The 26,995-nt window shown below is 41.8% G+C and overlaps 1 protein-coding gene across 2 annotated transcripts in view; it reads right to left on the reverse strand.

The window, feature by feature from the left end:
* Positions 1-9,325: 9,325 nt before the first annotated feature.
* KCMF1 (potassium channel modulatory factor 1) overlaps positions 9,326-26,995 on the reverse strand; it is a 76,200-nt gene continuing 58,530 nt past the window's right edge. For both annotated transcript variants that reach the window (XM_032410571.1, XM_032410570.1), the window contains exons 4-7: positions 19,355-19,456; positions 16,457-16,631; positions 14,103-14,385; positions 9,326-9,949 (exon numbers count right to left, since the gene is read on the reverse strand). In XM_032410571.1, coding sequence (XP_032266462.1) covers positions 9,688-9,949; positions 14,103-14,385; positions 16,457-16,631; positions 19,355-19,456 — 822 coding nt within the window. In that variant the 3' untranslated portion in view covers positions 9,326-9,687. The remainder of the gene's footprint in view (positions 9,950-14,102; positions 14,386-16,456; positions 16,632-19,354; positions 19,457-26,995) is intronic.

The raw sequence follows: 26,995 nt of genomic DNA on the forward strand, positions 1-26,995 counted from the left end.
ATCTTTGGGGTAAATACCCAGTAGTGCAATTGCTGGGTTGTATGGTAGCTCTATTTTAAACTTTTCGAAGAACCTCCGTACTGTTTTCCAGAGTGGCTGCACCAGCTTGCATTCCCACCAACAGTGTAGGAGGGTTCTAAATAGGCACACTTTTTAATGAAGTTTAACTTGACCAAGATCACACGGCTAGTAAGTGGGAGATCTAGAATTGAAACCCGTCTGTGCTTGCAACCCCTGCATTTTATCTTCTCCCTGTTGGGGGTGGATGTTCACATGTTAGGAGTGTTTCCATGGGAACTCCTGCATTCAGAGGGAAACTGGACCTTCCCAACTCTTAAGCTTTAATTCCAGAGGACCGTTCTCCAGGTGTTTTTTTTTTTCAAAGATTTTATTTTTAAGTAATCTCTACACCCAACATGAGGCTCGAACCCACAACCCGGAGATCAATAGCCACATGCTCTACTGACTAAGCCCCAGCCAGTGCCCCCCATTCTCTAGGTTTTCCCAAACTTCACCTTTAACTCAGCTTGATTTCGAGCCTCATCCATTGTCCTTGACACAAAATTGTGTATCTCTTGAGCCTCACCATGAATTTTAAATTGTAACCTTTGATCAAGGCACACCATCTTTGTTCCTCTTCTCCCTTGGGGTGAGCAACATCAGTAATCCAGGGCATTCTGCAAATTCCAGACTCTTGTCCAGAATGGACTGACCAATTATTGCCCAGGACTTGCCTCCTAGCTCAGGCATGATTTGGGTACTTTTGAGGTGGGAGAGGGAACCTCAAAATGATGAGCTAAACCCTAATTTCTTTTCTGTTTTTTTTTTTTAAGATTTTATTTTTAAGTAATTTCTTCACCCAATGTGGGACTCGAACCTACAACCCCAAGATCAAGAGTCGTGTGCTCTACCAACTAAGCCAGTCAGACCACCCCTTAAACCCTAATTTCTAATACTGAAAGTTCATATCAAATCTCATCATTCATCATAAACTTTCCAACCACTTCTTCTTTCCACCAATCTTATTCCATTCTTTCTCCTGATTGCCATCTGTTATGGCTGGTTACAGAATTTAAAATATCTAAAAGCTGAGTGTTCCCAAACACTTTGTCAAATACTGCCCTAAATTCTACCTGAAATGCCTCATAACAATGTTTACAATGTCTACCTTATAGCAACATAATAAGATGTGAAAATCAGGATTTGTTGCATCCTTTAAGAAATCTGGCTGGCTCAGGGGCGCCTGGGTGGCTCAGTCGTTAAGCGTCTGCCTTCGGCTCGGGTCATGATCCCAGGGTCCTGGGATCGAGCCCCGCATCGGGCTCCCTGCTCCGCGGGAAGCCTGCTTCTCCCTCTCCCACTCCCCCTGCTTGTATTCCCTCTCTCGCTGTGTCTCTCTCTGTCAAATAAATAAATAAAATATTAAAAAAAAGAAAAAAGAAATCTGGCTGGCTCAGTTGGTAGAGCATCTGACTCTTGATCTCGGTGTCGGGAGTTCGAGCCCCATGTTGGGCGTAGAGATCACTTAAATAAACAAAAACTTAAAAAAACCTTAGGCAACCATTGGCTGAAGGCAATTTGAAAAGAATGTGTGAAAAGAATGTCTGGCACGAGTGCCAGTGGACAAGCACCTGTGATAGTGCTTGTGAAAGTCTACATGGTGGGTTTTGGTTTAATAGGTAGACATGTTTGGTGCTCTGTAACCACAGAATGGTGAACCCTTGTACAAAAACACTACACAGAATTAAAAGACTCAATGGGGCGCCTGAGTGGCTCAGTCAATTGAGCGTCTGACTCTTGATTTTGGCTCAGGTCATGAACCCGGAGTCCTGGGATCGAGCCCCACGTCGGGCTCCCCGCTCAGCGGGGAATCTGCTTGTCTCCCTCTCCCTCTGCCCCTTCTCCTGCTCTCTCTCAAGTAAATAAATCTTTAAAAAATAAATAAAAGACCCACTGAAATGTGCTAAAAGTGTTATTAAAACACCTTCCTTCCCAGACACCCTACTTCATAGTCTCAACCCCTATAGCCCCAGGTTAAAGTAAAAGCTCTTGTTCAGGCTAGATGCCAAAATTTTGTAATTTCCACCAGTTTTTAAAAAATATTTTATTCTGTTTTTTAAGATTTTATTTATTAGAGAGAGAGAGACAAAGTGTGTGAGCAGGGGGTGGAGCAGGGGGGAGGGAGAAGGAGGGGATAGAATCTCTAGCAGACTCCGGGCTAAGCCCAGAGCCTGACGCAGGGCTCGATCCCATGACCCTGAGATCATGACCTGAGCCAAAACCAAAGTTGGTTGCTCAACTGACTGAGCCACCCAGGCACCCCTAAAGATTTTATTTTTATTTATTTATTTATTTATTTATTTTTTAATTTTTATTTTTTTTAAAGATTTTATTTATTTATTTGACAGAGAGAGACACAGCGAGAGGGAGAACACAAGCAGGGTGAGTGGGAGAGGGAGAAGCAGGCTTCCCGCAGAGCAGGGAGCCCGATGCGGGGCTCGATCCCAGGACCCTGGGATCATGACCTGAGCCAAAGGCAGACGCTTAATGACTGAGGCACCCAGGCGCCCCAAGATTTTATTTTTAAGTAATCTCTATACCGAATGTGGGGCTCAAACTCACAACCCGGAGATCAAGAGTCGCATGTCCTACCAACTGAGCCAGCCAGGTGCCCCTCTGCCATCACTTTTTTTTTTTTTTAAAGATTTTATTTGTTTATTTGAGAAAGAGAGCACTAGAGAGAGAGAGGGAATGGGAACACAAGCAGGGGGAGCAGCAGAGGCAGAGGGAGAAGCAGGCTCCCTGCTGAGCAGGGAGCCCGACGTGGGACTCGATCCCAGGATACTGGGATCATGACCTGAGCCGAAGGCAGATGCTTAACTGATTGAGCCACCCAGGCGCCCCACTTTTTTTTTTTTTTTAAGATTTATTTATTTATTTGAGAGAGAGAGAGAGAGCACGAGTGCGGGGGAGGAGCAGAGGGAAAGGGAGAGAGAAGCAGACTCTCCCTGAGCGGGGAGCCTGACATGGGTTTCCCTCCCATGACCTTGAGATCAAGACCTGAGCTGAGACCAAGAGTCAGAGGCTCAACTGACTGAGCCACCCAGATGCCCCTCCACTATCACTTTTTTTTTTTAATTTAAGAATGCTTTTTTTTTTTTTAAGATTTTATTTATTTATTTGACAGAGAGAGACACAGCGAGAGAGGGAATACAAGCAGGGGGAATGGGAGAGGGAGAAGCAGGCTTCCCGCAGAGCAGGGAGCCTGATGCGGGGCTCGATCCCAGGACCCTGGGATCATGACCTGAGCCGAAGGCAGACACTTAACGACTGAGCCACCCAGGCGCCCCCCTCCACTATCACTTTTAACGCTATTATTACCTGGAAGCAGTTGGGTGTTCAAAAATGGAAGGCCAACAACAACCAAGAAGCCAACAGGGACCCTGAAGAGGAAAAAAAGATTGTAAGGAGCAAAGCCTTGTACCCTCTCTGGTCCTGGGTGGGACTCTATCCAGGCAGATGAAGAAATTCTGAGGGTTCTTCCCAATTCCCTCTTTCTAGTCTCACTTGTCCTGTGAAATTTTAAGTAATAATTCAAAGTCCTTTCCGGGCTGAGGACTAAGGCCACACCTCCACCTCTCAGGCTCGGCATGATCTTCCTGGTCATCCCAAATGACATCAGCAATGGGTCTTAGGGTAACCCGGTGGGTCCTGAAAATTCTGTAGGCAAATGTAGGTAAAACGTCAGGTGTCACTGGAAGCATTAATGAAACACACATACACAGACAGAAGACAGAAGGAAACAGGAGAGGAAGCAGGGAGGGACAAGAGGAGAAATAAGATATTCACGGGGTGTTTAAAACTACAGACATTCCTTGTGGAACAGCTAAGACCCTGGGACCACAGACATCCGAGTCTGTTGTTGGGCACTACTTATAGTTACGTTAAGATGATACAGTTTAGCCATTGAAGTCCAGCTTTGTTATCCACATGAATGAAATGGAAAGTGAAGTGTATAGCACAAAGTCTATTCATATATGTACCCAAGAATGTATTCAAATCAGAAAACACAGAAAAGCCGGGTGGCCAAGTGATGATGTTATAAAAGATAATCCATATAAGGGTTCAGCGTAGTCTGGGAGCCTGTTTTAATGTCTGTAATTTATTCTAAAATACTACTGTATACTCAGTGTGATATTTTCCAAGGTAGCTTTAATTCTAAGGAGAAGTCAGCTAACAAGGTGGCTGCCGTCCAACTGGGCCATACTCCAATGGCAGCTCCAACATGCTCTTTTGCAATTCAACAGACTTTAATTAGCATACTGCATATCCAAAAATGGTTTATTTTTTTTGAAGATTTTATTTTTAAGTAATCTCTACGCCCAACTTGGGGCTCGAACTCATAACCCCCAAGATCAGGGGTCACATGCTCTACTGACTGAGCCAGCCAAGTGCCTCCCAAAAATGGGTTTTTGTTGGTGAAACTAGTGTCTTGTTAATTGTCATGAGAGGCTGTCACAGGCAAAAATAAAGGCTTTCAAGACCGGTCAGAATAGCTGATGTGACTAGGGTGTAAGAATCCACGGAGTCTTCAGGCCCTAGAGATAGTGGCTGAGGCCTGCTTCCCAGTGACCCGGTCCACTAGCTGATTTAGGAGGATTACAAAATCTTACCCTAGGAATATGGTGGCTTCCACCTCAAGTAAGCCTTTTATACGGTGTGTGGTCAGAACATCTGAAAGGAGAGCTGGGAGTTCATCCAACTTACAGAAGAGGACGGCCCGTCTGTTTTTGTGCCGGCTCTGCTATTAAATGCGGGCTGATGTTTTCTGTGAACCGCAGAATTCTAAACGTGCTCAGATCCGGCAGCAAGATTTAAAGGAGTAGCTCACATAGGAGATCAGTCCGACAGCTCATCTACCAAATGCAACAGGCTTGGTGACCCTGAGACACTCCCAGTTGGGAGAAGAAGGGCTCTTTCAGGAAATTGTTTCTGAAAAATTCTCTTGCGGGGGAAATGTCTGTAAAAATCGCAAGTTGTAAACGATGCTTTGGCTTAGCCCAAAGCTCTGTACCTCCGGAGGGCTCAGAAACTAGCAATGATGAGAGAGGACAGCAGTGATGGTGGCTTTCTTGGAGACAGAGGAGCCCCGGACCACAGGCCACATCCAACTGTCTACATAGCAAACGAAGCGAAGACCAGGTCCCTGGTGCTTTGTAAAGGATCAACAAAGACCTCTTAGCCTAGAAGAGAAAAACTGTCGGGCTAGGCATGAGGAGGGCAGCCCTTAGAGGGGTCTGTGCGCGCACTCATCAGTCTGTGCACCAGCTGTAGGCCACGGAGCCGGCTCGGGGACACGAAGTCATACTTAAGGGTTTCTTTTTGATTGGATGATTTCTTACCGGTCGCTGTACAGTTCAGCTGACTTTGTAGACCCTGCGGGCTTGCAGGGAGCTTCCTACTTTGTAAGTTGAGCAACCTGACTAGGGCGCAACCCACCTGATCACAAGGGCCCCAGATGCCACGTGGATTTTAGCGTCTGGGCGCCGCTTCGCTGAGAGATGAACCGCCTTTCAAATTTGAATGCTAACCACGTTGGGGGAGGGGCAGCACACGTCTATACCCGAGAGGGGCTGTGGGGCTCCTTACATAAGGAACTCCCCGAGCTCATCTATTTATTTGCAGAACGTTATTATTTAAACAGAGACAGGCCGAAAAAGAGAAGAACCGGGAGGTAGGGAGTCTTACTACTCAAAACAAGGACCAAGCACGGCTGAAATGCTTCCGCGTGGTTGAAGCTGATGGGCACAAGAAATTAGGTTTTTACACAATTCTGAAAAAACAAAGTCACTTAACAGGACTTTGGAATGCCGGGATGAGATGATTCGGATAAGGCCATGTTTAAAGGCACGAATTCCCTAACCTTGTCACGAAAGGCCCGCAAGTCTGCAAACTGCGGCAACGCTGCCGCCTCCGCACTCCAAGCTGGAGACGGGCGTCCGTCCCCGCGTCGTCCCCGCATCGTCGGGGGAGGCCCGCGGGGGGCTCCGGGGCCCGCGGAGCTTTATGAAGAGCGCGGGAGAGCACGACCTGGGTGCCACAGCGCTGACACCGACGTCAGCACGTAACTCTGGGGAGTGTTCGGACCTGGTGTTTTACTTGTTACTGCACACGGAATAAAGTCTGCATGTGCCCCCCAAACTGTGCGAGCACAGAACTTAGAAACACGGTATTTTATGCAAACCTCGCTGTAGGCTTTCCTCTACGAAACGGATGCACTCGTTGAAGAGCTTTCAGTGCCGCCTCCGCTGTTACACTTTCACACAGTCCAGTTTCACAGGGCTGTCCTAGCCGCATTAGCCTCCAGTTACAGTAGACTTTCTACCGAAGCTTCTTCAGTGGCAGGGACCCCATTCAGAAGAGCTTTTCCACCAACCACCTCCTTCCGCTACCCTTCCTCTTGATCACCTCCCTTTTATTTGCTTTAAATAGTGGGATGAATGTGTTACTTCTCTTATTGTAATAATATATCTGCTATTCTAAGCTACATTTCTTTGGGGCCATAGGGAGAAGGGCTTTCTTTTATATTACCTGAGTCCAATAAATGGAATAAGAATTGACTACTCCTTAGTAACAAACCTGGGCTCCAATTGTTTTTTTTTCTTTTTAAAATAACAATACAATCTAAATATAAATCCACATATTTCACTGTAGCCAACCATAGAAATGGAATCTTATGACTGCAGCTATAAAAGCATAGGTATTTTTACTTGTTCAAAATAGCTGAAATATTTTGGGAAACTACACGAATGAAAAACAATCTGAGGAAGTAATGAGGTAGATTCTACATTTCAGTCAAATTCCAAATTCCATTGTTCTCCATGATGAAATATCCAGGAGTGTGATGATATCGCTATCCTGGCTCAGCAGGAATTAATTTGGATTCTTAAACACACTATATATTCTATTCCGTAATTCACACAGAAATAGAAACAAGTATAGTTTCCAACATTCTCCGTAGGTCTTCTTGACTATCAATTTTTGGGGGGCTCTGAGTCATGACATTAAACTCCCAGAACACCTTGAGCAGAAAGACTTAAATTATTTCCAAGCAGGAAGTAGAGACAAGTACTATAGAAAGAACACTTCAAACTTATACCCTAGACACTCAAAACTCAACAAAAACCTTGCAAAAAATCAGGATCTGGTCCTTAGAAATTTGAAGGTGTAGTAATAACAAACAGTGGTATACTGATTTTGTCTCCTCTGCATCTCAAAATCTTCGTTAATTATTTTTATTCAATTAATCCAATAGTATGATGTTAATTCGGAAACTAAAGAAAAAGGACACAAGAATTTGAAGGGCTTAAATATATTTTTTATATTGATAGTCTGTGTCTTTCTACCCTAAAATACATTATTATTGATTACATACAGGATGAGGTGAGGTATTTGTAAAATATCTGGTAAAAATAATTAATATACAGTATTCTACATGAGATGGAATCTTATGAACCTTTAGGTCTGCTGAAGTGTTCAACTGATCATCTAAATTAAACTGCCCTGAATTGACTTACAGTTGTTCCCTCACACCATGTTAAAAAAGGAAGGATCTTACATTTTCCCAGAATTTGTGCAGAGAAGGGAAAGCACATTATTGGCAATTTCTATTTCTCACATCCAAAGTAATGCATTCACACAAAATCAGGACCTCCATGTTTAGCATAAAAAGGGGAAAAAAATATCCTGGATTAGAGATATAATAATATCCCTGCATAATGGTTAGGCTAATTCACCAACAGCAAAGAAATTCAAGTGGTCAACAGTCTTGAAAATGCTTTATTGAAATGTGTGACTTATGTGCAGAGATGTGTTTGAAAAGACCACAGCTTGAAAACTGGTTTTTGAAACGTCTCAACAACCAATTGAAAAAAAAAAAAAAAAAAAAGAAAAGAAAAAGAAAATCCCTACTGGACTTGACTTCTAGTATAACTAGAAGCCTGGTGTAAAACTTTCCTTTAAAACATTTTCCATCACAGAAACTAAAGAAAACAAAGCTATTATATTTGGAAATTGTTGGAGTCTGAAGTTTCAGAGGAGGAGAAGCAACAGTTTTTAGACATGTGGGGTGACTTCTTTTTTGGTTACATTTGGACGAACATGGACTTCACAGTTCTCGGAAGAACACCGGAGGGTGTTCAAGTCTGTATGCTTGTCATGTTGGAGGAACGGAGAAACACAGATGGGAAAGGAAAAGGACGACAGGAGAAAGAGAGGAGACTTGAGAAAGGAGAACTGGAACAAGACATGATTAGGTTAAGTCTAGTTATAAATTTATCAGAAGCTGTGCGCACCTTTTTTAAAAGTCCTAAATTTACATTCCAAAAACTGCCCCCCAACCCCCAAACCCGCTGTCCCTGCCTTGGAGCTATTGTGAAAGTCTATGCACAAAAACTGAAACAGGAAATAAAAAATATCCCGGCCCCTCCAAACCCCAAAACAAACCCAAAAAAGCTGTACATTTTTTTTTTTACACATAGGATTAATAATATAGGCATATAGGTGGCATGATTCAATTAAAAGGCTTTACTTTTTATGCCAGAAAAATCCCAATAAATAAAAGGTGCTAGAGTTAGCATTAAGAATTTGGTTGTGATATACTGACAAAATCTGGGAAGGCAAATCCTCAAAGCTCCCCTGATCTGATCTGTCTCAGCAAACTATGAAGCAAGTACATAAATAACGCAAAATATGATTGAGAATGTGAGATTTTCAAAAACAAAGACAACATAATTCAGGTTAACTTTGTTGAACAGTGAATAAATGAAATTCATCTACACCTGAATAAAACATATTTAACAATTGAAACAAATTTTCAACAACCACAACAAGTAAAAACCTTGAACACACATGAACAGGATTTGTTTTTTGGGCACACAGACGCCCTGCAGCAGTTTCTGACAGTCGCTTTACTGGTGTGTCTTCTACAGATGAGTTTAGAGAGACAGGTTGAGCTCCACACGGGTAGGATGACTAACAGGGCGACAGGACAGCCACACAGGGCAGAGTGCGAGCCCTGGCTACGACCCCCAGACTCGGCTGCAGAGCTGGCTGTGTGCGTAGGAGGCACACAAGAAAGGTGACTCGGGCAGACATTATTCAAAAGCTACTTCGCCGCGTAACTCTTCTGCCGCGTAACCATTGAATAATGCTCAGGAAAGCTTTGGGCTTTTTATGTTTGTTTAAGTTTTACTCCTTGTATTTAATTTTTTAAATAACAAGGTCACTAAAACTCATGCACGCTGCAAAAAACCTCATGCAGTAGTTAAGGTAAACCATCCAAGCAGTTTTTATTCATTAATATTCATAAATACACACAGCAGCTTCATTAGAGATTTCAATTTTCCTCTTCAGTTTGAATGTGGAGTATTAGGAGAGCCTTTTGCATGTCAAGGTACAGGAAGCAGAGATCACCCCTGCACTGCTACCTACATTTACCTGCTAGAAGTAAAAATTAGTTAAGTGGAAATGATTATCATATATATTTTCTCTCTTCCTTTGAATGTACACAATGTAACAAGAGTGACAGACCTGAAATTACAATCACCAAACAAACCCAAGATAGTTGTTGTCCACTTTCATTGGCAAATACAGCACAGAGGACATTGTCTGCGAATTGGGATGTCATCAAAGAGGAGGTGGTGGAGGCTCATTTCCTTTATTACTCTCTTTTAAATTTAGGTTTTCTAAAGCAACATCTAAAGGCATAATATCTACACAGCCCATAGCACCAAAATCTGCCATCTCCCCCCGTTCATCCTCGTCGGAGGACGAGCTCTCCTCACGCACTAAAGTGGACAGAAGGAGCTCTTGGACAAACAGGCTGCGGTCTGCGCGCTCGCTTTCCATGGACTGGCGCTCTGTTTCTGACATTTTAGGATCGTTCAACCTGTGTGAGTTAAAAAGAAAAGATCTTATTGGTAAAATGGCAATGAACGATGGCAGGGTCAATTTCAACAACGTCCGCTCCTGCGCAAGCTTTACGGGTGGCAAAACTCAGACTCTGAAACCTACTGTTGGAACGCTTGGCTCTGAGTTGTCACCTTCATTATGTTGCGACCAATTCCCCACACTTGCACCCATACTGTTACCCTCAGGTGCAAATCTATGCTTCTTTAATTAGGTTCAGTGAGAAAAAATACACTTAAACTTCTCACACCCCCTCTGGGAAATACAGTGGTGAACATTTTTCTCAGGAAAACAAAATCTCCAACAGGTAATATGCTTGGGGAAATAGTTATTTCCTAACCAGAATTTCACCTGTGGGCAGTAAAAAGAGGAAAAGGAGCAACCCCGGTGACGAAAACTAGTGACCAGAATATTCAGCTGAAAGAATCCTAAAGGTTCCTTTGACTTTTCTATTATTTCCATCCAATTCTTCCTGAAGATCTGTCCCGAAGCCTGAGAGGGCGAGAAAACATACACACGGGCACCCCCCTCCCCCCAATTTCTCTTACGAAGGACCGAGTAGCAGGCGGATTACCAGCCCAGTATGCTCATCTGATACATGCACTTAACGAGATCTGCATTATGCTGGGAAACTAGGCTCATCTGCACAGACACTGAACACATGTGAAGAGCTGAATTCTTGTTACTAACCTGATAAATGACTTAAGCAAAATTCTGCTTAGTTTCCATACTGATTTTATTTCTCTAATACATAGTGTCAAAGAAAGAAAGGGAAATGAGCTGGAGCCCTGGGGGCAGGAAAAGTAACCAAACGGGGAGAAGATGGTGACCGCGCCAGGACGGACACCCAGCAGGCATGCACGGCAGGTGGCTCACCCAGGGAAGGTGCACTTCGAGCCCAGGCTCTGCCATGGACAGGTACCTGCTCTCTGCTGTCGCATCTGTGTTGAAAGGCCCAGGGGCATCCCAAAGTCACAATATGCACTGGGCCCTTACTATGGGTCAGGCTCTGTTCTAAGTGCTTTTTTTTTAAAGATTTTATTTATTTATTTGACAGAGAGAGACCAGCGAGAGAGGGAACACAAGCAGGGGGAGGGGGGGAGGGAGAAGCAGGCTTCCCGCCGAGCAGGGAGCCCGATGCGGGGCTCGATCCCAGGACCCTGGGATCATGACCTGAGCCGAAGGCAGACGCTTAACGACTGAGCCACCCAGGCGCCCCCTAAGTGCTTTTTATAGGTATTATGTCTCTTAACTCCTATGAGTTAGGTCCTATTCTTAACATTTTACAGGAAGAGGAAACTGAAACAGAGGTTAAGTGACATGCTCAAAATCTCACAGCTGTCAAGTTCAAAGCCACTGAATGATTAGATCTATGGCTCAGAAACAAACAGAAAGATCTAAATTTCAGAACTTGAAAGCAAAAGGATCTGGAAGGTAATTACAGAAAAGCCATTAAACCCACATTGAAAGGAAATGACTGATGATATACAGAAGGCTGCCTACATAGTGAGCAAACCAGAGACACGTAGGCTGAGGTCCCCAACCCTTTGGAGAGCATGTCATTGCAATATTACTATTTGTTGTTTTAAGATTTTATTTTTAAGTAATCTCCACACCCAATGTGGGGCTCCAATTCACAACCCCGAGATCAAGAGTTGCATGCTCCACCATATGAGCCAGCCAGGCATCTTCCCCACCCCCCAACCTTTTTATTGTAAGCTCTATATCCAACGTGGGGCTTGAACTCACGACCTCAAGATCAAAAGTCACATGCTCTAACAATGGAGCTAGCCAGGTGCCCCACAATATTAGTTTTTATTTTTAGGAAATACCTGAGAAAATATTTCACTCCTGAAAGGCAGATAAAAATCTGGTACTAGGGCTAGATCCCCTAATGGACCAAACTTCATTTGCGATCTAGAAATAACTGCAAAGCTTGTGAAGATCTTCAAATTGGAGTTAGCAAAACTAGCTGACTCCATTACCAAAAGCCTGAAATCTGACATAAGCACTGAAACAATCACTTTCTAAAAGGTCAACAATTTTGGATCCAAAGAAACTGACTCCCCACCAGGAGCTCCAGGGTGACATGAACAGTGACGGTCCCTGTCACAGAGGCCAAAGATAAGGCTTGGGCCCTACATACATCATGTAATGGCTATCTGACCAGAGACCAGGCTTTTTCTTTGGACACGCTGCAGCCTTGAAGCTTTCTTGCCTTGAAGATTCATAATGCATGTTAATATATTTAAAGTTCTGAGAAGCCCAACAATAAATAAACAACTTTTGTTACTTAGTTTTGCCCAAAATTATTATCAGGAAAAAAGCTGAACATAAGTAACAATACATGTTCCTTAGAATGATATATCAAGTTCCAGGGAACATTTTTGGGAAATATTGCCTAAAATAAATCCTATGAGTCAAGATCAAACAATACAATGAAAGATGGGGAAAGTGCTCTGCAAACTGCAAGGTACTGTGCAATGTACTTTATCAGATGACCGCGGGGGCTCTTCAAGAAGCTACGACCAGAATCCAAGGAAGGCAACTCAAAGGCTACCCATACCATGCCCTGGGAGCAGGGTGTCTGGTGTAGAATAACTAGAGAGAGAAAAATCCCAAATCAAGTCCATTGAGTTTGGGTCTAAAAAAAAGAATGGGTCAAGGATGCGAAGATGTCTTTTCCAAAGACATTCATTCCACCCACAGCTCAGTGAACTCTCAGTGGATATACACAGTCAGGTCTCCGATTTGCGATCAGTATCTAGCTCTGGCAAGTTGGCAGGTCCATACAGGTAGGGTTACAAGGTAGCAGGGTGGATCCATCTGTGGCTCTGTGATTTTGTTGAAGCAACACTTTTTGGTAATAACTCAGCACAGTTATTGACTTTGCAGAGATAATCCAAAGGTAGATTCCCCCACTTGAAACTTCTCCCTTAGATCCATAACAAATGATCATAATAGGAACCATTAGTTGGGCCTTTATTATATGCCAGATACTGAGCCAGACCATACACATACTGAAATTCTGTTTCATCCTCAAAACAATTCTCTTTCTCATGAGGCCAAACTCAAGGGCTACTGATGATAAAACAGGTTAAGAGAAGTTAAGTGACTTGCCGAAGGTTCAAACTATTAAGTGGCAAACCTGGGGCTATAGACAGGGGTCTGCAAATATTTTTTTTATTCTGCATCCACAACAAATTATTTACAACTATGCACATGTGCCACTGTACTAACAGAGATATTAAAAAGTATGACACAAAATAAATATACAGAGAAATAATACTGTCTTCTACTGTCAATTTGGAGATAACTGATACATTATACTAATTCTCTCCTTCACTTCACAGTTTGTACTTTATATTCCTCTCTGCTCCATTAAAGGCCCAGATCAGTCTACTTTCATTACCTGTTGAGCCTAAGTCTACTCATCACTTCTTTTTCTAAAATCCTTTATATTCTTCAAAGTCACATAAAATACCGACAGGCTTGAAAGAGGAATATATCTGGTGGCTAATGGTAGTTTTCAGAAGGAGGTAACTCTTTTTTATACCATGATGAACCATTTTTAAAACTATTACTTTTGTTTGTGGCAACTCTAAGAATTTAAATCCTGCTTCTTTGGAAATTCTCAGAAGAAAACTACTATGTTATGAAATCCTGTCTTGTACCTTTTAATGTTTCTTTTTTTAAAAATTATTTTATTTTTACCTTTTAATATTTCACAGCTAACTGAAATTGGCAATTAAAAAAAAAAAACCAAGGTTAATTATGACAATAAATACAACTAATATATCCCCAAAATGTAATGATACGGTATTTCAGTTTTCAGTTTTTTTAGGTTTCAGTTTTATGGGCAATATAGGGGGAAAAAATTCACATTACATGATAATTTACTGTTGGAACGAGACTACCAGCATTCCTACTTTCTCTAAAATAATCATTATTTTTCATATTCTTGGGGAAATCCTGCATATGCAGTTTTGATTAGATTCGGGAGTTTTAAGGGTCTGATCAAAGGCCAAGTCTCCAAGAACATATATAAGGCATGAAAGAGAAAAGATCATTGCAGACTGCGTAGTGCTTAATAAAACATTACTTCTCAAACAAAGCTGTATTAAATGAACTACCTTGTTAAAAGAAACTGGGAATTCTGGATAGTTTGCTGACTGCTTTCTGTGTTAGCTGTGTTGGTTGTTGCTGTGGATTGTGTGATTGTAGTGGTGACACTGCTTGTGTTAGTACGCCGGGTTGCGTTGCGTGCCGTCTCCAGTTGTTGTCGTGCTGCCTGGGCGTGCTGCCGTTCCAGCTGCAGCTGCATCTGCAGTTGTTGTAACTGAGAAGCGGAAGGGCCAGAAGAATTAAGCTGTCCTCCTGCAGAACGTCTCACTCCTGATAACTGAGATAAAAGCTCTGCCAATGGAAATGAAGGCGATTAATGTCTGCTTAAGATACTGTGGAAAACAAAACGCTGAAGATCACTCTTTTAGAGGAACATTAGAAATGACTGTCAATAGGCAGGTATCCATGGCAACATAAAGTTTCAGCTTGGAGCTCAATACCTTTTATTTTTATTTATTTTTAAAGTAATCTCTATACCCAATGTGGGGCTCGAACTTACAATCCCAAGATCAAGAGCTGCGTGCTCTACCGACTGAGGCAGCCAGGCGCCCCTCAATACCTTTTAGAATGCCTCCTGGAGGTAGGAGCTGTTGTGTATGGGGAATGGAAATATAATTAGCCCACATACAATTATTTTTAAGTAAAACATTGTTGCTTAACGGACTTAATGGACTAATTTAGTTATACTTTCTCTTAGTATTTAGTAAATTAAAGTGGATCATCTGCTGGTCCAATCATAATATAAAACCTCTCAACACAAGCTCCATGAAAGCAGGGATCAAGTCTACCATTTACAATACTCCCAGCTCTTAGAACAGTGCCCGACACCTAGTAGGCCTCTAACATTTATTCAGTGATTGAATGATGATCAGAACTGTACCCAAGAGGCCTGGATCATTTCTACCCGTGACCCTTGCACCGCCTCTTCTCTCTGGTTCTTTCCGGTACGGTCATTTGAGAGTACCGGCGTACCACTAGAATGAGTAGCGCCGGTGATGCTCAGTGAGGCTGACTGGCCCCCGGCTGTACAGCCTAGTTAGCGGCCTGTTACAATCCACACTCTTGTTTCAGTAAGGTTGTACCATCAAGGGCAATGTGGACCTCTGTCCCTGAGTTCTCATCTAAGTCGGGTGCAGGAATTGCCTTGTCGTGTGTGTGTGATTCTCCTGAGCTTACGTGGGATTGACGACTGCCATAGACATTCCCTGGCTGGCAAATGCTCTTCATCATTAAAACTCATTAACAGGGTACATTTCTGTTTTCTTGCTCACTGTTGTTTTATCCCAGGGGTTCTTATACCATTCTTTCATAGAGTCCATCACTAAAATAAACTAATTTTCACTGACAGAAAAAAATGGAGAAATTTCTCACTTTTGAATTTTGCTTCTAGAAATTAACTTTTAGAGCCTGCTACCAAAACCAGCAGGTAAATATTCCCTTTGGATGAAGAAATACTTTTTAAATTCCCCAAAACTCAGCTTACAGGGCTTATTGTACATCCAAATGCTTAAAGCACATTCGGAATTAAGATTTTATATCTGTATGTCTGTACATTTTTAAGAACATTTTATGAGTAAAACTGCTCCTAGTTGCTATTACAGATCTACATTTACCAGTGTTCCAGGGTGTTCAGCAAGGTGCATCACAACATCCAGACACCTATTCCACCACGTGCACACATTTCAGAACTTGTACAGGCTTTCCAGGGTCTTACTGCCTGTCTGTGCTTGGTGTGTCTTATAGTATGAGGCTAACGTGACTTCTGACCTTATATTTTGACTCCCAACCCCTTTGTTCCGCTGCTGGCTTCCCGGGTTGGCCATGTATTAGACCCAGTGGGCTTGGTTATGAAGTACCTGTTCAAATGTTGTTGTTTTTTTAAGTAAGATTTTTCTAAGCCATTAAAACATGTACTTTCAGTATGTTCTCTAAGAATATAGTTCTCAAATCAAGGCCAAGAACAGAGAAACTCCTACTTTACTTTCTTCTATGAGAAGAGCTTAATTCTTTAGTCTTGTCAATTCGTCTTATTATCTGTGTGCTTCTGGAGGTTGAGCCATGGGATTCTGGCGGTCTTTCAACTCTGAAATCTTTTATCATTTTCTTAGGTTTCAACAGAGGCCACAAATAGAGAACCTAGAACCATTTCTTATTATCTTCTGCTCTAAGTACTTAAGGAAATGCCAGAAAATTATAAACTAATTTATACTGTCTACTTTTACAATATTTTATAAGATTTAGGGGAATTTTGTGAAGGAATGTAGGAGCATGACGAAAGATTAAAAACACAAATTCCACCAAAAACTTTTAAAGCGAGGCCCCCTCCCTGGTCATTTCCTTTATGAACGTGCAACTAACTTACCAGCTATAGGATCCATGGCTTCCCTATTGCTTGGAGAATATGAACTCTGAGAAGAAGAAAGTCCACCAGTAGAACTGCTAGTAAAGTGCATGTTTGATCTACGAGCACGAGGACCTCCTAATCCCCGGCCAGGGTGAAACATTCTACGTACATGTCGAACACCACTCGATTCATCATAACTCCAAAGTTAAGAAAAGAACCCAAATATTTCACAGAAAGAAAAAAAAAATCACTTGAGCCTTTGCTAGATAGACATGCAGACTTCCTAAATTGTAAACATTTAAAAACAGCACATTTAATTTAGAATGCAAACGTCACAACCATATCTATGAGGGCTATTAACTCTAAAAAAAGACTCTCACATATAAAGCAATGAATTGAGTGTGTATATATTGTATGTGTGTGTGTGTTTTCAAAGGGGAAAAAGGTTTTCTAGGTAGGAAGAAATTTCTTCCTAGGCTCCAGCTACAGTAACCAGATGGGGTGAAAGGCGCTGTCGGGTCAGACACCCAGGTGAGGCGTCTCCTTACCCTAACCTCAGTACTGAATTTCATATACGTTCATATGGAAGTAACCAGAATTAATAAGCATCAATTTTAATACCCGAGGAGAGTTCTGCTAATCAAATCTCAATTATCATCTGTAGTGAAAAAGGAGCAGTAGAAATAATTAAAATTCAGGAGTAAAAGACAACTTTTGGTTATTAGTTTTTGATCTGTCCTCAAGTTCTTCTTCAATGCTGCTACAAAACAGAAAACTAGAGTTGAATTTCTTGTAGAAGTGGATATACAGAGAGTAATACCACATTTCTCAACAAGTCACATTGCCAGCCCCCCCCGCCCGCCCCAATCTTCTGTAGCCGATTCAAACTAAAGAACATCCCGAAGAGCACACGGCCGCCCAAACTCATGAAGACAATCTTGCATTTCCACACTGGTGGATGGGTGGGAAAAGCCAGCTCTCGTTGTAAAAGAGACTTTTCTTTCAAAGTAGCACACAGAACATCTGTATCGTGCAGAATAACTTTCTGCTGGCTTCCCGGTCTTCAGCTGATGATTGTGGAGTCATTGAGGGAAAGGCTGAGCGGCTCCAGGAAGCCCTCAGGGGCCACCAGAATGTGCACTGTCTCATCATGGTATTTAGGACCATGGCTCGGGTTCTACAGAAAGTGATGTTACGATCACTGTATTTCGTCTTTTAAAAGCACCTGGGTGTAAAAAGTACACTTTAGGAAGAGTTCCATCAGAACAGTTGAAAAAAGTTCTGGTGCTTACGAGGCCTGGAGAGAAGCCACGCCCTCATGACAAAGTCACCCCACAGCAGCACTTGAGTACCTGAAAAATCAGTGTATTTCCAGGGTAACTGCAATGTCAACATTTTGTCTTCCAGAACCTCATGATAATACTCGTTAGGAATCTAACATGTAACATATGCCTTCTCTTATTCTTATATTTTGCATAATTTAATCTTCTCCTGATAACCAGAGATTCTTATAAAAATTTCACAAAAACGGATGTAGATGATGTGGGACATTCTACTGAATGGATACCAATTTCACTAGAGGCCCTTGAACTTGCAGAAAAAGTTCAGAGTAAAAAAAAAAAGTTCAGGATTAACAGCTTGGCTTGAAGTTATTTGCCTAGCTTCTCCATGAAGACAGAGTGAAACAGGGACCAAGCATAACCCTCTGGGCACTGTTATAAGATTCTTTTATGTAAAATGTGAAGTGACTCAAAGACTTAAGTATTCTTGGCCCATCTGGGTTTTCTTACTCTCTTAAAAAAACCCAACAAACCCCATGCTTTCTTCATTATGCTTTCAGTGTCCTCAGCACTCAGGAGAGAGGAAAAGTGGTTTCCTCTGTTCGGTGAGTACCGGCCTCTTGACTGGCTCAGGTATGGCTGACATTCTAATTTCTTAGGTTGGTTCCAGGTCTTTATCTTTCCATTAGTTTTCTCATCTTCCCCTAACTCCAAGGGACCATATTTCCAATTAGAAAATTGGAAACTGTAAGCAAGGGATGGGAGCTGTGGAACGAGAAAACCATCAAACCAGTTTCTTCCTCAACAGGATTAAGGTTGCACTATGATTGCTGGGAGGCAATCAAAGGAATCAGAATGAAGTCTGGCAAAGAGAAAAGCTGTGTTTAGCTCTTGAATTGCTTTGAACTAGAGTGAACACTGAAACCTTTACATGAAAACAGATCCCTAAGTTAATAGGTGATAGTTATAGAAAAACAATTCAGAACTTGAAACAAGCAGCACAGAGTGTACAAACTTAATTACTCTGGTGGGCCGCTCATCTCTTGGATTACAGGGAATATCACCAGCAACTGCTGAGAGACTTGCAAAGGGGAAGCAGAAAGGAAAGCGGGAAAGGACTTTGGAGCTGGACGTGACCTTATGCTGTCCTACTCAGAGACTGGGCAGGGAATGGCGGTCTCTGGAGAAGGGGACTCCGAGAGGGAAAGCAGCCCCAGCACGCATCCCTGCTCATCCTCCCACCGATAACAGGATAAGGCAACAGAGCATGTGGAGGGGAAGCAAATAAATTCTCTTTATATTTACTTAGATTTTAATTTGGATTAGCATTTTCCTCTTTTGTATGAAAACACCCTGCTGAAAACTTATAACCCAGTTAAATGGTCTTAAAAAAAATCTGACTGTAATGAAGTGAAGATGATGAGCAAGGCAACTTTCACTTAACGAGCATTGTTCATGTGACAGTCATAGCATATAAAAAGAGATAAATTGCATCTCCACACTGAGTCACTTTTAGGAAAGGTCAAATAAACTAATTTGGAGGTTAGTTTTTCTCTTCAGGTATACTGTCCTTAAAAATAATCAAAATAACAAACATTACAAACAACTCTATCCCTTCTTCCTCTTAAAAGGATATTAAATCTCTAGGGGCTCTGTGTTCAAGTGTAAGATGAGCTGCAAAGTCATCCGTGACATGATTAGGATCGCCTCCAGGTAATGCTGCACATATTGGACAAATCTGAAATGAAAGTAAAGAAAGCAGATTTAATAGATGAATATTGATCAGACATCTTCTGGATGAGTATTTTACTATAACTGAGTTTCAACCAGTCAAAAACACAGTAGAGATCGTGAACTCGTCAAGAGCACCAGAGGCCTGACTATGAACTACAGCACGTCTGCGCTGGTACTTAAACTAAACCAAACCAGCTCTCAGGGTCAGATATAACAGTTCTCAACAAACAGCTCAAGCACGAGCTCTGGCAAAGCCTTCTAACAGCCTGGCCAATGCATTCGCATGGTCTAGCAAAATAGCTTCCATAAAAAAATTTTAAGATGGAAAAAAAAAAGAAAATTTTTTTTAAGATGTGCTATTTAGTGCACATTCCCATCTGACTAAGTCCAGACTTGAATGGTAAAGACTGAGACATAAGCATCCCCAAAGTAAGCTAGATTTGAGGTCCAATCTCCAAATACGACAGCAAAGCTCTTACTAAAACACAACTATACAAACTCAAATATTAAGACAATGTTTACTGATAATGTGCAAATGCGCTCTATACATTCATGAGCAGGACTTCCAAGGGAAAACGGGGGTGAAACAAAAGGCCAAGGAGCAGAAGACCTAACTTCCTGTGAGCCTCGGGGCGGGGACAGGACAAAGGAGGAATAAAATGGTGTGTACACAGGCAGCACTCGGGAGAGATTCATAGGTTGGGAATTCTGTTTTTGAAACAGCAGTTTCAAGGGAAGTGGTGAAATAAGGAGAAGAGGGGAAGGATCGAAAGAATGAGGCACTTTCGGAGGAAAGGCCCTTTCTCTTCTAGAAATCCAAGTGGGCAGGTGATGTTCTAAGAGTGGTAGCCATGCCTTGGGGTATGAAGAACTTTAAAGAAGAGAGCCAAGAAGAAAGGTCTGATGCAAAGGAACACAACCAAAGGAAGCCCCAGGAAATGTAGAGAGTTTTGTGTCTCTCTAGGGACAAAAGAGCTGAAGATGGGATATGTGATTCATCTTGCCAACACATGTGTTGTGTGCCTCAGTTCTTTCCCCTGGAGTAAAATTCAGGCACTCACTTGACCTTGCTCCCTGCTCGTGGCAGAGGAGAAGACGAGAGTGGCAGAGATGGGGAGGCAGGGGCAAGGTGAGACTTGGAAGGCCCACCCTGGGATACAGAGGGGAAAACAAACTGATTGCCAGAGCCTAAGCCAACACAAATCCCCATCCTCTCCTGACCAGAAAGCAGGAGTCCCCTGAGAGTTTGACTCTGATTTGATCCCAGATGCTCTTATGCCCAGTCAGCTGTCCTGATCATATCTGCCTCAGGAGTCTGAGACATATCCTCAAGAAAACCTAAAGATGCTCATGAGAAATTACATTTAGGCACGACAGTGGGCAAAAGAAGTAGGGGGGTCACACAGGAAGGTGCCTGCGAGGGAAATGAAGAAAGAAGTAGACAGACACGTGCATGCCTTTCTTAGAAGATGCCAGAAAGGTGGTCAGACATTCTTTCCTCTGTCAGAGAGAACAGCAATTGTATCAGTTCGTAAGTTTACCGATTCTCAACTCTTTCCTAGGAACTTAGGTTTTACTGTCTGTATCACACAGGCAATGTCTGGTACACTTATTTTTTGTGTGTTTCTGTCTTGCCTAGCTAGATTGTCAACAGTTTTTGAGAAATGCAGTACAGTATGATTTGTTTCTTGTTTGGGAACTGTGACCAGACTTGCTTACAACAAAAAGACCAACAGGTCTGGAGAAGCAGAAACAACCACCAGTTATTTAAAAATCAAACAAACAAGCCAGTTTAGATATTTTTGAGACTCTCTATTTTGCAACACTTAACAGGTACTGGACTATGTATAGTTTTATTACAATACCACAGATTGCAAGTATAAGATCTTTATCCAAAGAAAAAATAACTGTTAAGAGGAAAAGGTGCCTTCCTTCTAAGATATTTCCTTTAGGCTGACCTTTGGCTAAAATCTATGTACAACTTGAACTGCACAAAGATAGCTGTAGAAGTTTCAGTACTTCAGTAAATGTTCTTAGATGAGAAAAGTCTCCTTGAGGATTTGCATTCCTGGAAGGAAGACAGGATGGGAAAGTACAGATACCAAACGTACTAAGAATGCCCTTATCAGGACCAATAGTCTGTAAACTAGAAAAGCACCTCTGAGATAGGGATGTGGAATACTGTTTAGTTTTGAGTGTCTTTACTTCCACATGATGATACCTAATACCTTTTATAAGACAGGAAAATTCCACACAAAGGATAAGCTATTAACTCTAAAATTATGAGTTTGTCAACATTAATATTTACCGTACTTCTACTGCCACGTGATATAGTAACACCTATTACTTGAACAAGAAAATTCCATGTAACACATTAGCTTAACATATGACAACTTGCCAACATTCAGGCACATTGAATTGGCATAACTCAGTGCTTCCTGAAATTGGCTGAGTATATAATTCATCTGGAGCATTTGTTAAAAATACAGTTCCCTAGGCCCATGCCTGGAAACTGATTCTAGGAGATTTGACAATCTATGTTTTTGACAAGGGTCCCAATGATCTTACAATTAGATAAATTTGGCAAATACAGCTTAAATATACAATGGTATTGAAAAATAAGAAATATTTTTACCCCATGGAACGAAACACGAAATGTTGTTTTACTTACTATCACCTTGCTCAAATTTTTAATCACAAATGTCCTTGCTATTTATTTGCAGTCTTGTCTTTGCTATATTTCAAATCTTCCTCTTCTGCTTCATCTCACTAGTGAAGCTCACCATTGGTCCTGCTTTTTATCTGCAGCCCTTTGGAAGCCTCTATCAATGTCCTGAGATGAAATCCCATGCCAAAAACATAATGGAGTTCCCAATTTTCCACGTGGCCCCAGTGCATGATTGTCAGCAAGCAACCAGTCAGCATGGATTTTTTTAAAAATTAATTTATTTATTTGAGAGAGAAAGAGTGGGCACATGAGCAGGGGGTGGGGCAGAAGGAGAGGGAGAGAGAAACTTAAGCAGACTCCATGCTGAGGGCGGAGCCTGATGTGGGGCTCCATCTCCCCACCCTGAGATCATGACCTGAGCTGAAACCAAGAGTCAGATGCTTAACTGACTGAGCCACCCAGGCGCCCCAGTCAGTGTGAATTCTTAACACAGGTGGTTACCAATGTCTAGACCATACCTTCAGAAGTCATTATTTCACATATGCCAGGTCAGTACTACATTTATAGAACATTTTTCCCTGTGACAGGTTATGTCCATAAAAAAATAACCTAAAATCAGCATGCTTGGTTTTTTTTTTTTTTTTTAAATATTTTATTTATTTATTTGACAGAGAGATAGACAGAAGAGCACAAGCAGAGGGAGTGGCAGAGGGAGAGGGAGAGGGAGAAGCAGGCTCTGCACTTAGCAGGGAACCCGATGCAGGACTCGATCCCAGGACCCTGAGATCATGACCTGAGCCGAAGGCAGACGCTTAACCATCTGAGCCACCCAGGCGCCCTGGTTTTTGTTTTTAAACATGAACTTCACACATTCTTCCCCATACAATCACCAACTAGTCTAAAGCAAGTTCTCACTCCCTGCAGCCTTTCTTGAGCTCACACACTCACATGGAGAGCATTCTCTCTCTGGCTGATGTGCAGTGCCTCAAATACAACAGGTGTGGTGAGCTCCTCTCCTTTTGTCCTTTTTTGGGGGGTAGATTTCATAACAAGTTTTCTGCCCACTCTGTTCACTGCTACAGAAAAATGCATTTAAAAAAACCTGCCTCTCTGCCCCCCACATCCCGTGGCTTCATCTGAAGCCGGACTGCGGCACCACAGAGAGATGGGTCGTGCGCCAAAATCATTCAGCAGATGCTGGGGGGCGGCGGGGGGGGGGGGGGGAGCTAGACTGCTTCTCTACCATGAGGCTGACCCATTTTGAAGCATCATCCTCCGAGACCACTTGAAATTGCCCTTGAACTCAGATTCTGGGATTACGCTTCTTGTCAACAGCAAACACTCTAAGAGAAATAACTGCCTTGGCAACTGGTATTTCTCGTCTAGGTTTCTGGATCACAAACTTGATAAACTCATGCATTTCTTTTATCTGACTAATTTTAGATCCATGAGAAACATTTTCTTTTGAGTATGTGTTCAAAAGCAGTGATTTCCCTGTATCATCTTCTATTGTTACTTTCTGGTAACACCAAATGTTTGATGCATCATTTCTCTGGCAACTGTGATCTTATTATGGCAGCCCAGCTTCTTTGTCATTTCTTTTTTGGATTTGTTTTCATCCACACAATCATTCTGAATAGGTTCATCCTGTCTCAAAAGAACTACAGAATCACTCATATTCTACCATCCTTTCATTCCCAAAGAGCAGCCTATGTGACATGATGATGGAGAAAGTAATGTTATTCCTCTGTACAAATGCCAAACCTTCTCTTTATTGTCCACCAAACTAAGTGGACAAATGTTCTGGTTTTAACGGTTCTCTATTATCTGGCCTTACTCAGCTGATTCCATTTCATTTCCCACTATTTCCCACAACATTCAATGCCTTACCATCCCTTCTACTTCCTACATTTCTTTCTCAACACCACATCTTAGTTCGTGTTGTCTCTTCCCTCTGAAAAATGTCTTTCTTTCCCATTCTGTCCACCTTCCAAATTCCTACCCATTTTTCAAGGCCCACGTAAAGTCACAAAGCCCTCTGGCTCCTTCTGCGTTATTCTCCAGTTGTGTCAAATAAGCTAGTTTGGTCTTATGATGTGCCATAGAGTCTTGTGTGGGTTGAGGCCATATTTTAAAGTTGTTATGGTGACAGCCATTGTGCCTTACTCCAAGAATTCAGGGACTTCAGAAAGCAGTATTTCACATTTTACACATTAAATGTAATGCTCTTGGTTAATACTTGGAGAGACATATTCAGAGTCATGAACATTTATCTTGAGAAAGGCCAGTAACTATCTCCCTTTCCAAGCTGTCCTTAATAACTGACCCAGGAATGATCTAGAACAGACTTTCTTCTGACATTATCCTTCTGAGGGCAAAGAAGTGGGGTAAAGTAAATGTTGTGTTCCCCTCACCCTTCTCCCGCTTTAACAACTAATAACTCAGTTAATTTCTCTCAGGCACCCACACTTTTTCTCATGTAACACCCTTCTACAGCCCCCATTTTCCTGTTTCTTTGCTTTTTGTCCAGTCATCACTTGAACTTTCCTTCTCCTTTTCCCCATTCCTTGTTCCTTTTCTCTATCACAGCTGTGGGTCAAGTTGTGACGTTAATCATCGTTGAAAAGATGAAAGGTATTGCTCTTGCATCTGAGGAGTTACGGGTTCTGGAGCAAAATTAAGATGCAGTGAAGTCTGGGTGCTTAGTCGGTTAAGCGTCTGATTCTTGATTTCGGCTCAGGTCGTGATCTCAGGGTCATGAGACTGAGCCTTGTGCCGGGCTCTGAGCTCAGCGTGGAGTTTGCTTGAGATCCTCTCTCTCCTCTTCCTCTGCCCTTCCCCTACTCGTGTTCGCTAAATATATAAATAAACAGATAAATAAAATCTTAAAAGAAAAAAAGGTGTAGTGAAGAATCACCGCCACAGCTCATAAAAGCTGTTTATTTTTTCAACCTTATGCAAGTTTGCCCCCCCCCCGCACCCCCCACACATCGTAAGCACAAGAAAGATAAAAACACAATTTCAAGTCAAATAATTTTCCTCTGTTGTTTAATACTATACTAACTTTCTAATACAAGGTTACATAGGCTTTCCCTAAGCTAGCTTTGAAATCAAAATTCACCACATGATGTGTTCTACCAACCTACGTGCTTACTATGCTCTGCTTTCAAGCTAGGTGTCCAAAGGACATTTACAAAAATACCATCTTTTTAAGTTGGGATCTTCTTTTTTTTTTATGTGACATGTGTAGGCTATATAAATTTAAATGAAAACATGTAAGCAAAGCCTAGTGAGTGTTGCTTAAGATACAGGCACCTTCTGAACTGCAATAAGCACAATTTCTCTTGTGCCCCTCTTTACAACTGCATCCCCATTTCCAGTTAAAGGATCTATGCTATGAAGTCCAGGTGGCCATAAAGTTAACTAAAGTTTTCACTGGTTAAATCTGTTATATTGTATAATTTTGTTACTATGGATTATCTAATTCATTAAGTATTTACTGAGTACCAAGTCAGTGTTCACTTAATATTCTGGGTTATAAAATCATCAAGAAATGAAGATAGTGAAATGACCAAGAAGTGAATAATGGTGAACCTGCCACCATTCAATTTCATATGAATTTCATCTCCTCTTAAAAACTGGGATGTAGGGGCGCCTGGGTGGCTCAGTCGTTAGGCGTCTGCCTTCGGCTCGGGTCATGGTCCCGGGGTCCTGGGATCGAGCCCCACATCGGGCTCCCTGCTCCGCGGGAAGCCTGCTTCTCCCTCTCCCACTCCCCTTGCTTGTGTTCCCTCTCTCGCTTTGTCTCTCTCTGTCAAATAAATAAAATCTTAAAAAAAAACAAAAAAACACTGGGATGTATTTCTCATTATTTATTCAAACCGGGTTACAATTCATGTCTCTTCTTTTGATGGGCTCTTAAACTCAGCTCTAGAAATACCCCAGGCTTGTTCTGTTAGGCAGAGTTTTCTGATCACCTGTAATATAATGGGGTGTTTTTAACAAGAGTTTCTTCTACTGAAAAGTGATGATCCAAAAAGAGCTGTTAGAATTTAAAGCCAAGACACATAAAAAAACCCTCACACGCATAGTATTTTAATCCTTACAGTAAAAAAAAAAAAAAAAAAAAAAAAAAAAGTTGACATTCTACTGAGCTAACTACTGCTGAGGCTAATTGGTAACTTCAGGTTTTTGATCTCCTGCCCAATTAAAAGTAGTACATCTTATAAAATCTGCAAATATAATAAATATAAGACTTAATGCTGGAGTTTTGCTTTGAGGACATACACAAAGCACTACTGGAAAATCTATGCTACATGGTCAATAACTCCTTTTGGGCCTTCTAGAACTATCTAAGTTGTAGCCACTTGCACCTCTAGCCATCCACTTTGCCAATACAGATATAGGTACTTTCCAGATTTGAACGAGCACACGTTCAACTGGATTACAATCTAATTTTCTGTTGTTGCAGTGGAACACTGAAACTAACTTATAATTAAGTATGAGTTACTTCATACTGAAATTATTTTTCTTCTCAGTTCCATTCTCCCCGTTTTAATGCTTAGGTTGGAGCTGTCACATGCTTCTAAAGAACAGTGTTTATTTTAGGGAGTTTTTGTTACATATATGTCTTAATTTTCCTTACATTTTTATACATGATTTAAAAGTCCTAAATAACTAAGTTTGGGGGGCACCTGGGTGGCTCAGTCGGTTAAGTGTCTGCCTTCGGCTCAGGTCATGATCCCAGGGTCCTGGGATTGAGCCCAGCATCAGGCTCCCTGCTCAGTGGAGAGCGGGCTCCTCCCTACTCTCTCTCTCACTCTATCTCAAATAAATAAATGGAATCTTTAAAGATAAATAAATAAGTTTGGTTTA

This window comes from Phoca vitulina, unplaced genomic scaffold (genome assembly GCF_004348235.1).
Source record: "Phoca vitulina isolate PV1807 unplaced genomic scaffold, GSC_HSeal_1.0 scaffold12, whole genome shotgun sequence".
In the NCBI taxonomy this organism is placed as follows: Eukaryota; Metazoa; Chordata; class Mammalia; order Carnivora; family Phocidae; genus Phoca; species Phoca vitulina.